This window comes from Sebastes fasciatus, chromosome 19 (assembly GCF_043250625.1).
Source record: "Sebastes fasciatus isolate fSebFas1 chromosome 19, fSebFas1.pri, whole genome shotgun sequence".
Classification (NCBI taxonomy): domain Eukaryota; kingdom Metazoa; phylum Chordata; class Actinopteri; order Perciformes; family Sebastidae; genus Sebastes; species Sebastes fasciatus.
Genome location: NC_133813.1, coordinates 7,113,732 through 7,124,737, shown reverse-complemented (window position 1 = coordinate 7,124,737; position 11,006 = coordinate 7,113,732). Strand labels below are relative to the sequence as shown.

The 11,006-nt window shown below is 39.5% G+C and overlaps 2 protein-coding genes across 2 annotated transcripts; both read right to left on the bottom strand.

Annotated features, from left to right (window-relative positions):
* Window positions 1-55: 55 nt before the first annotated feature.
* Window positions 56-4,644, bottom strand: psmb7 (proteasome 20S subunit beta 7). The gene is made up of 8 exons (XM_074618868.1): window positions 4,485-4,644; window positions 2,991-3,084; window positions 2,667-2,764; window positions 2,333-2,473; window positions 2,043-2,158; window positions 1,784-1,842; window positions 1,531-1,682; window positions 56-271 (listed from the first exon to the last, which is right to left on the bottom strand). Exons 1-8 carry the CDS (start codon window positions 4,544-4,546, stop codon window positions 160-162), a joined length of 834 nt encoding a protein of 277 aa, XP_074474969.1. The 5' UTR covers window positions 4,547-4,644; the 3' UTR covers window positions 56-159.
* Window positions 4,645-6,417: 1,773 nt separating this feature from the next.
* LOC141757162 (nuclear receptor subfamily 5 group A member 2-like) lies at window positions 6,418-10,515 on the bottom strand. The gene is made up of 6 exons (XM_074617459.1): window positions 10,414-10,515; window positions 10,166-10,307; window positions 8,717-9,330; window positions 8,015-8,134; window positions 7,684-7,831; window positions 6,418-7,243 (listed from the first exon to the last, which is right to left on the bottom strand). Exons 1-6 carry the CDS (start codon window positions 10,513-10,515, stop codon window positions 6,990-6,992), a joined length of 1,380 nt encoding a protein of 459 aa, XP_074473560.1. The 3' UTR covers window positions 6,418-6,989.
* Window positions 10,516-11,006: the final 491 nt, after the last annotated feature.

Below are 11,006 nucleotides of genomic sequence, written 5' to 3'. Positions count from 1 at the left end.
CTTTAAAACTGACTCCGCTCAACAACTTTTAAGATAGTAGTGAACAAAACACAAATCAACTCAAACACTTTTATTGTAAATTATGGAAAAACATGTCGTTTGTGCTGGGAATTCTGAGGGGTAGTAAGTTACATCAAGAAGTACACATTGTAAGTATATTTAGGAGGTATCCATAGTCTGTACACTTTCCTCCACAACCTGCAGGTTCAGCGGGGTCACCAGCTTCGTCAGCACACCGGTGGTTCCTCGCTTGTACTTGTAGTCACCAGTTCTACATCGGGGGAAAATTACATACATGGAAGTTTCAATTAAAGCTGAACAGTTTCATTAAACATGTCGTCGCCATGTTTATCTGACATGAGACTTCATCAGCACAGCATGCCGCTTTAGACTACTATCCAACACACACAGCCATGCACATTAGTTATTGTTAGTTAGTTCATTAGTTGTTCCGATACCAGTATCGGAAATGCGTCCGATACTGCCCAAAGTTCGGGATCGGATATCGGCGAGTACGCCAGTCTACGCACCGATCTGATACCACTTAGAGTAACTTATGATCGCATTATAACTATAGGTATTATAATACACTAAATCACACAAGTAAAACGGCGATATGTACAGTATGTAAGGCTTCCGTTTCGAGGGGTGGCACTAGTGTTGCCAAGTTCTACTGTATTAATTCTGCTATTAAATAATAATAATAATAATAATAATAATAATAATAATAAAAACTATATAACTTTTTAATTCGCTAGTATGGAATCGGTACTCGGCAGGTGCCGCAAGTTCAGGTATCAGAATCGGTATCAGGAAGGAAAAAAATGGCATCGAAACATCTGTATTAGTTAAGCAAGGTCAAACTGAGCACGCCGGGTGGATAGATAAAAAAAAAAGTTGGTTAGTAGCAAACTGAGATGAGTGTTAAGTGTTCACTCTACCACAGCACTCTCTGTCTGTACTCACTGCTGCAAGGCTTCAAGCTCATTTACTCTTCAGGCAGAACAAGCAATAAGACAACAAGTCATCCACCAGTTCATCAAGTGATGGCAAGTTAATGATTTCAGATCATGAGTACAACATGCTCTGTAGTGATGTGAGAGGACTTGATGCGTTCTGTTAACACTGAACCAATGATACACTTTCTCCGTGTGCAACATGAAAATAGATTTAAACACTGAAGTTTCATTGTTTCGTGGAAAGCTGCTGTGTGTCATCTGCTCACTTTGGAATGTATGACTGTGTTTCAATATATTCATTTTTGTCAGAACATTGTTTTCGCTGTTAGCGCCGTTAGCTGTGAGCCGCCGGCTCAGCTGTTGCCATGTTGAGAGCCGTGCGGAGGCAATCCCTCAATCATAGATATGCTCTGAATTTTGAATTCAGCACCTTAAAAAAAAGTAATTTACCTGACAAAAGTAATGACCAAAACACCCAGGTTGTTAAACATGTTCAAGGAAAATAATGTGGGTGAATTCATGCAGGATGAAAATTAAACTGTTTCAGAAGCGTCACTGGTTTAGTTCTCACCTGACCCCCTTCTTGTTGGCCTCATCATGGGGCCGGATGTAGTCCAGCTTGCCCTTGGTGATGACACACAGGTCAATGTTGCTGCCAGAGCCCAGGTCATTAAAGATACCTGCAGCGATGCCGTCTCGCACCAGCCGCTTGGCGTCCTCCTCCTGTGAAGAAACACAACATTGATGCTCAAATTGAAAACCAGCATGCTGGACAGGAAGTTTCCTTACAGGATTGTGTGATTACATGCGAGTGGTGTACTCACCTCCATGTCAGGCTTGTAGCGGTCCTCAAACACTGCCATGGCGGCCAGGGACCCGGAGCCTTTAGAAAAGAAGAAAAGCAGTGAGCTGACGTTCTCTGCGTGATCAGCACAGTCACCATACATTGCTATTCTGGAAGACTTTATGGAAGTCAGATTGTAGATGAAAAAACCCCTCAAAAACCTATTAATCACAATCACAATTTTGCTTCGGAGACTCGTGTAGAAACAGTGGTGTGTATGTTTAGTGTTTGAGACTGACCCATGGTGACGTAAGGCAGCTTGTCAGTGGAGCCGTGAGGGTAGATGCTGTACAGGTGAGGACCGTTACAGTCCACTCCGCCCAGCACCAGAGCTGCTCCGATGTAGCCCTGATACCTGCACCAACACACACAGCAGCACACTGACTCACATGTCTGTGCATAGCACTAACTCAAAGCAAGTAGAACTGGATTAACCAAACCTGGCTATCTGGATATTTGATCTATCAACAGTTGATTTCTCAGAACACCTACTATGTGATGATGATATACTGTATTTTGAGGAGTGTACCTGAAGAGCATTTGTTTGAGCATGCGGTTGGCGGTGGCCACGCGTGGCAGCCTGCCTGTGGAGAGGGAGTGCAGCTCCAGGTTGGAGGAGATGATATTAGTGGTCATCTCTGTGTCTGCAGCTGTTCCTGCTCCACAACAACTGGACAAACACAATTACACAGTTAGTTATACAATTTACAACACCTCAGCTTCATCACACGAAGCTTAAAAAGAATAAGAAATCTACAAAAATAAGATTTCTCAAAGCCACTATGTGTATCATTAGAACATTCATGGAGCGAGTCATGAGAAAACAACTGTAAGATTTTAAAGGTGCAGCTCCTGTCACTTACTAAATGTTGGGGGAGATGTAGTGGATCTTGGAGCAGTTCTTGTCTGCCACTATCATGCCCTCAGTGGCTCTGGTGTCAGCTCCGAGGATGACGCCATCCTTCACAGGGACAACACACAAATCATCATTTAGACTCAGTAAACCCACATGCTGCTTACTTCAGTGCTTTTCAGCAAAGTAAACAGTTCTAACAATTAGCCCATGTGCTGACACCCCCTGGTTTGACAAAAGACATAAAACCGAAAACCAAGTCAGCCAACATGTGTAGTGCAAAGTCAAGTGAAGATCTTTACTTTATATTTTCAGCCTGGTTTCTGTCACTCACCTTGAAGACAACACCACAGATGGTAGTTCCTGTTTTCCGAGCAGCAGGCAAGCTGCATCCCACTTTGTTGGCTTCACCTTCCAAAAGGGCATTTCTGAAAACAAAATGTTTTTTTAAAAAAAAGAAGAAGAAAAAAGCAGCTGTATATCTGCATCACTGTCAAAACAAACGCCATCAAGCCTAATGAAAGCTCTGTAAATAACCTGAGTAGGGTTGTAACGGTTTAAAGGTATACTGTGGTATGAAAGGGAGTGTCAGTTAAAGATACAGAAGAAACAAATCACAAGACTCGGACACCAATCATATTTTTCTATGATATTTTGTGCTAATACTTTTTTATGATATTTTTCTACGTCATCTTAAGCACATTTTTCTATAATAATAAATAATAATAATAATAATAATAAATAAAATTAATATTGGGGTAATTTGGCACAAATAGGTTACTTGCTATTTATCACCTAATTACCATGAAATTTGTGGACCTGTAAAATGAAGTGTTAACTAACATTTCTGTTCACTTTTTTTTACAGAAGGATGTGCTGTTTTGTTTTTATGATGTCTGCAGTTCAGAACAAAAAGTATTATAATATTATTAATATTAAATTTAGCTAATTTTCACATATGAAATTCTATAAAATAACAGTAAACATTTATTTGAATTTTTCATAAATGAAATGCAACAGTACATACTGTAATGAAAAAAAATACAAACCTTAAAGACTCATATGTTAATTGTATGAGCTTTCAAGGTTATTTTCTGACATGTCTAACTTTAATTTATATTAATCGATGAGTCAGTTATATTTTATTGAAACTATAGTTATCATTTGGTGCACTATATATAATAAATATTATCATTATAATATATATATATTATGCTAATATAATAATACTAGAATATATATAATAATAAACTTTATATAGCACTTTTCTAAACAAGGTTACAAAAAATAAAAAAATAAAAATAAATCAGCAAAGAATAAAATACAATCAACAGATGGATCATAAAAAAAAGAAACATCTGGGGGTAAAATACAAGATAGTGCACAACACTATGTCCCCTCTTAAACCAGATTTGTATTAACATGAACAGTTAACTTGCTAATAATAAATCATAACACACAGAGAGGAGCTCCAGTGAGCCTCCTCTGTGTGGTGGTTTACTCTCCAGTTTGCTTTATTAACTAACATTATAACGTTTAATAACGTTAATCTACTAGTAAAACACAAGTTATATAATTAACAACTCATAAACATGTATCCATCTTCTTATATTTAGAAGATAAGTGTAGATTAGTGTTGATAACCGGCGTGGTGGAGAAAAGCCTGAGTCATTGTATGGAAGCCAAGTTAGCACATGAGCTAGCATCACTGAGAAACAGCATCAAGACACGTTTATTCTACACTCATTATAATAGAAAGAGCAACATCTCATTAAACTGAGTTATGTAGTTATTCTGCTGTGGTTTCCATCCGTTTAAAGGCGCTCACCTCTTGCAGTTTTCGAAACTGAAACCTCCGAGCGGCGCCTGTCTTGCTACCAATGTCGCCATTTTGGTGCTTGTGTAGCTTCTGTTTCCCGGAAGTAGAGGAAGAGGGTCTTCTTCTTCTACTGCTTATTTCCGGCAGATTTAATGCATCACTGCCTCCTATAGAATCGACGTCACAGTTTTTCCTCTCTGAGATCTACAGTATATGGACTAGTCCAGGGGTCTATAACCTGCGGCTCTGGAGCCACATGCGGCTCTTTAGCTCCTCTCCAGTGGCTCCCTGTGGAGTTTTTAAAATGTAAATGAATAACTGTTTATTGTTTACATTTTCATTTTTATTTATATTTATCATTGTTGTAGGTCTATGGTACGACGGGACGACAGAGTATTAGGGCCACAATGAGGAAAAAAATAAATCTGAGATTTAGAGAATAAAGTCATAATATTACGAGAATAAAGTCATAGGTTAACGAGAAAAAAAGTCGTAATATTATGAGAAAAACGTCATAAGTTTAAGAGAACAGTGGTATTATGAGAATAAAGTCAATATTATAAAGTAGTAATTTTACGAGTTATTTTCCTTTTTTCTTGTAAAGTTATGACTATATTCTCGTAATATTACGACTTTTTTTCTCGTAAAGTTATGACTATATTCTCGTAATATTACGACTTTTTTTCTCGTAAAGTTATGACTTTATTCTCGTAATATTACGACTTTTTTTCTCGTAAAGTTATGACTTTATTCTCGTAATATTACGACTTTTTTTCTCGTAAAGTTATGACTTTATTCTCGTAATATTACGACTTTTTTTCTAGTAAAGTTATGACTTTATTCTCGTAATATTATGACTTTATTCTGTAAATCTCAGATGTTTTTCCCATCAATGTGGTCCCAATACTCCGTAGTACATTTGCACTTTTGCCCTCACTGCATTAGACTTATATACTATATACTTAGATTATAAACTGTGTTACCTTCATCACAATGCTTAAATGTTTTGCGGATCAGGACAGATTTTGTTTTTTAATTTTGACTAAAATGGCTCTTTTGATAGTAAAGGTAGCTGACCCCTGGTCTAGGGCAGGGGTCAGCAACCTTTACTATCAAAAGAGCCATTTTAGGCAAAAAAAATAAATCATAATCATCATAATAAACAAAAAAATCTGTCTGGAGCCGCAAAACATTTGGATTTGGATGTAGTTCAGGCTAAAACTTTAAATGACATTGGAATTAAATATAATTATTTGAAAAATATATATAAATAACAAATAACATCTACATAGAGAGATACCACTACCGGGAACTGAGAAAAATGTAATTTGATTCAAATCTGGGTGAACCAGCCCTTCAGTAGTACTGAAGGTCCTCTAAAAGACAGCTAGTGCCTTGTTCTATTCGTAAAGCACATAGGTCAACTTTCTTTTTATTCACATGTATGTAAAATAAATAAAAAAAATGTACCAGCATAGCACAATGATGATGTTAAAGTGTAGCCACAAAGCAAAAGCAAAAAAACTAATGATTTAAATGAACCAAGCCATCAATGACATTTTCCTAAAGTATTGAATTAATTTGAATTTGGCTGTTTTGATGTAATAAACTTACCTGTATTATTTACTCCTACAATTACTTTGTAACACAAACATTGAATCACCGAGAAGCGAAAAGTATATTTCGATAGTCCCTTAATTTACTTCAGTGAAGTAATACTATTTATTTTTCACTTTCTGTAAGAAGTTTAACTGTACTGGTAAATGTGCTTGTGCTTGTGCCTGTAACAGCGTGTTTTTAATCACACTACCATGTTTTGTCCTTGACCAGGACCGATGCCAACTTGATGCCAGCTGGATGTCAAGGCCGACTAGGAAATGGGCTCCAGTGAGGTGGACAAGATCAGATAGTGTGCTTCCAAAACCACATGAGTGCATTATGTTGATTAAGCCTTTTATTAAAGCAGAGTGGGGAAAAACAGGTGGTTGAAGGTGTAATCGGTGGGATCTCAGTGACCGATAACAAAGGTTTGATGTGCTCTGACTTTAACCTGCCGGAAGTGTGTCTGTTTTCTCATCGTACACTTCCTTCATGGGATGTGTTATGTATTGTGAGAGGGTTTTCCAAAAGTTTGTGTTCATGTCGCACCTATTAACTTCAGCATGAGTGACCTCTTCATCTCTGCAGAACTCAAGTTTTGTGGCCAGGCATTGCTTAAACCCACAGACCTGAAATTCTACTCTATACCCCATAGGTTTTAATAAGATTAAAATGAGATTAAAATTATATCAATCTGATATCATCTCATCTTGCATTTAATGGCAAACAGCTCATTAGCAGTTTCAGTAGATAAAAGTAAATTTTTCCCATTTACAATATTATTTAACCGTATACAGTATATCATTGTTAAAATTCAGCCTGAAAGCACAGAAAAAAGGATAATTTCCTTCTATTAAACATTCATCACAGCATAATGCATCCATATAATCAGACAATCACAGAGCCTCTGAGTCTTCATGCCCAGCTGCGCTTGGCATGGAGCATCTCAATGAGCAGGTTTTTGCAGGGCACCTCACCACTCAGGTGTTTGCAGTACAGGTAGTCTTCAGCGAGGGTGCTGAGAGAGCGCAACTCGGACAAACAAAGCAGCAGATGAGCAAAGCGTCCGAGAAGGTGAGAAGAGGTGCACAGCGTGTACTCCAGCAGGGCTCCCTCCACCTGCTCCTGCACGCTCTCTATGAACTGACGCTCCTCCAGCTGTTTCACATCTGGTCAGTGGGGCAAAGGGAAAGCAATAACCAATGAACGGAGTACATGAAAAATGCAAAAATGTTGGCATTCAATGTAACTTGTGGTTTGCAGAAACGTACAATGCCAACATTTGTTCCTGGCGACTGGGCTGCGGAAAGTACTACCCCCAGAGGAGGGACCTTTTTGACCCCTTGAACTATGGCTGAGGAACAACATTTAGACCCTGGTTCCTCTAGTTCAAGGTACAGGTACAGTCCTTTGAATTAGTCCTGCGCCCCTGGAAACGCTCTTGCATTGCAAACAGGCTATGATTGTACAGATGTTTGCATTATATTGAAAGATACTTTGGCGAAAAACACACTTGTGAAATATTCACTAAGAATCCAACAAATCTGTGGGACATTTCATTGCCATTATGAAGCTGTACAGATAAAAAAAAGCATCAGTTGTCACTAACCTGGGTTAAAGAGGATGAGGAACTTGATGCAGGCAAACTCTTGGCGATCCACCTTGAGGATGTGGAGCTTCTCAACCAGCTCCTGTCCTCTCTGGACCAGGCTGGCCAAGGAAAGACCAGCATGAGAGGCTATGTCGGACAGCTCCATCTGATGCAAAGAGCACACGTACTGACATCAGGAACAGTCACGGATGTCCTTCTGTACTGCACAACTTTCATATTCATGTGTCATACCTCCTTTCTAAAATATATATATATATATTTTTGGGGGGTTGGCTAGCAATGAAGTGTGTACTTTGTTTGTTGTTACATATTTTAGGCGATGAATTACCTCCTGCCCGGTGACCAGGAGCAGGCTGCCCTCTTTGCCATACAGGACCTGTCTGGAGATGATGTCCAGGAGCAACAGTTCACTCCAGCAGCTGTGCAGCAACTTCATCTGGTCATTCACCTTGGAGCAGAGAGAAAGAGTTAAAACCATTCAGCGATTGGAGCATCCCCAAACAGCACAGCAAACAATGGTGGAGACTATAAGGACAACACACGGACAAACTGCTTGACATACTATTCATTTTTCTGAGTTTATTAGAGATTTATTTAAAGCGAGGGTAAACTTTCTCATTTTACAGCTAAACAGTGCACTACAAGATGTTTCTGAAAACATTTGAGGAGAGAAATAGGCATTACAGAAACAGAATATTGATTCATATTTGATCAGCGCTGCCTAGTTTGACCGTTTGATTGAAGCACCCTTTAGCGTCTATGCACCTTTAGCGTCTGTATGAGATGGTCAAATAAACATGCACTTTCACCCAGGACACCGCAGTTCGTGTCCCGTGTGAAACCAAGTCAACGTTGATGTTTAACGAGTGGAATCTGACACGTCGTCCCTGACATGTCCAAAACTGACGCTAGAGGGATACCTAGCGTCCTATTTTGAAGCGTAGGGCCAATTACTAAGCGTCGGTATTTGACGAGTTGTGAGTGACACTGTGTTGGCTTTGCATGCGTATAAACCAAAGTCAATACTTACCTTAAGTTGTTTGAAGAAGATGGATGCGCGAGCCCACTCTACGATGGAGAACAGCGTCTGGTCGGCCATGAGACACATCAGGCTGAAGGTTCTGGGGTTGCCGTGCTTCTCCCAGGCCGCGTGCTCCTGCAGGAGACGAGCGGTGATCTTATTCTGCAGCTGGAGCTCATCTGGATCGCAGCGCAAGAACTCCATCACCAGCGGAGGCATCCTGGGACCTTGTGGAGAGAAAGGTCCTAAGTATAGCTCGTCAGCAGAGCCCGGTGGACTTGCGCAGTTGTTGGCGTGCTCTGACTTGATGGTCCAGTTTGAGAAGGACTGGTACTGGGTGGCACCAGGTGATGGCAGGAGTGAACACAGTGTGGGAGGCTGGTAGCTGATACGATCGCTCTGTGCTGTGGGTAGAGAGGTGCTGTGAAGGATGGGAACTGGGTGGAGGCCACCAGTAAAGGTCATGTCTCTCTGGTGGGTTGAGGAGCCCAGAGGTGGACCGTCGTCTAATCTGAATCCACCGGCTTGAATCAAAGCTTTTCTCTGCTGCTTGAGGGCACGATCACGCTTGTACATGGGGCCAAACTTGTTCCTGCCGCCTCGCATCCGATCTGCACGAACAGCTGATGAGAACAGTTGATTTGTTTAGAGCAGTTTTTCAAGCTGGTTTTCACTGAGATGTGCACACACTGGTCACCCCCAACCCCCTTTTTAGATTATAATTATTGTTCCTTTTGGGCATTTTTTCTGTTCTTGGAAAGCTGATATTGTAGTTTTACCTATTCAGGTACATTTACATGATTGTCTTTCTTCTCTCTTTAGGTAAAAGAAGGTAGAGCTTATGAGCTAATTCCTGCACACCCTCATTTCAAAATTGTGCTCCAAAAAAAAGTTTTTTGCAAAATAATTCCCCTGTAATTATTAAATATATACTGGGCTATTGAAAAAGTATTTACAGTATAATTTATTTCTATAAATGTGAATGTGTTACCCCTTAATTTATCCCCATTGTTATCAGATTTTGTTGATGTATTGAAGTCAAAGGTTTTTACAGAGGGAACAAATGTTAACAGATATTAAACTTCCCCAGTTGATAACTTACATTAAAACAATTATTTATCTGTATTACAAGTTTTCTGAAATGTTATGATTAAATATGAAAATGAGGCATTATCCAATGCTAACATTTTGGTGAATTTAGGAGAAATTTAGGAGACAATTAACAGCTAAATGTGTATTTTGGATGTTTTCTCTCCACTAACAGAAACAACAGAAGTCTGTAGAAATAACCTAATTCCTACTTTTCCTGCAGGCTTTAAAATCGCCATTCTAGGCCGCGTGAAGCAGATTTATTTATATTTGTAATATGCATGTAAGAAAAGTTATGCAGACCTCCGCTAAAAAAGTAATTTATTTCCCATTCACAGCATGCAGAGATGGATGAAAATCCCTCCTTACCTTCCAATCGCATGCCAACTCGAAGACATTTGTGAAATCTGCAGAATGGACACCGTTTCCTCTGGCTTATATCTATTGTACACTCCTGGTTCTCTGCACAAGTGTACTTCTTGTTGTTCTGAACTGTTCTTTTGAAAAAACCCTGCAAGTTTTAAAGAAGAGGAAGGAAGTTATATTGTATAATATAACAATAACTGTTGGATAGGCATAAAAAAAAAAAACTATACTAGTGCAACAACTCCATCTACCTTGCAGCTCTCACAGGTGAGCAGACCGTAGTGGTACCCAGAGACTTTATCTCCACACACTGGACACAGCTCCTCCAAAAACACATCAGAGCTGTACTCCATCCTGGAATAAAGATAACATTAGACTTGTTTCTTTCCACCCGCAACCAAAGGAGAAGTTAATGCACATTATGAACTGAAGAATGTTTAGAGCATCACTTTTGATTGAGAATGGCAAAATCAATAAATACATTTGAAATGATCCAGGAAAAGAAATGCACTCATAAGAAACAAGCTGGAACAAAAGGAAAATAAAATAGCGAGTTATCTAGTAGTACAAGCAATTGATAAAACTATATGACCATGCTGACCTACCTGTTGAGTGTTCAATAAACTGAAATCAAAGTTGGAGTAAATGCTGAGTATTCTTCCAGCTGCGTACCTGCAGATGTGAAGTGGACAGCTGTGATTCGAGCATTCGAGAGAGGAGGGACTCTCTCCATGGTCCTGATCCTGACCCGGTCTGAAGCTCCAGCCAATGAGCACGCTGTCTAATCACTGACTCACCTGTTTCTGTGTTTAAATACACCTTCATAGCCCTCTGAGACCTGGCT

Excerpts from the sequence above, each read along its gene's own strand:
- psmb7 (XM_074618868.1), bottom strand. The coding sequence starts at position 4,546 with ATGGCGACATTGGTAGCAAGACAGGCGCCGCTCGGAGGTTTCAGTTTC. Across the intron at positions 2,159-2,332 it reads CTCAAACAAATGCTCTTCAG|GTATCAGGGCTACATCGGAG; the intron begins GTACACTCCTCA and ends GTGTTGGTGCAG. Across the intron at positions 1,843-2,042 it reads GCTGCCTTACGTCACCATGG|GCTCCGGGTCCCTGGCCGCC; the intron begins GTCAGTCTCAAA and ends TCTTTTCTAAAG.
- LOC141757162 (XM_074617459.1), bottom strand. The coding sequence starts at position 10,515 with ATGGAGTACAGCTCTGATGTGTTTTTGGAGGAGCTGTGTCCAGTGTGT. Across the intron at positions 9,331-10,165 it reads AGTTGGCATGCGATTGGAAG|CTGTTCGTGCAGATCGGATG; the intron begins GTAAGGAGGGAT and ends TGTTCTCATCAG. Across the intron at positions 8,135-8,716 it reads TCTTCTTCAAACAACTTAAG|GTGAATGACCAGATGAAGTT; the intron begins GTAAGTATTGAC and ends CTCTGCTCCAAG.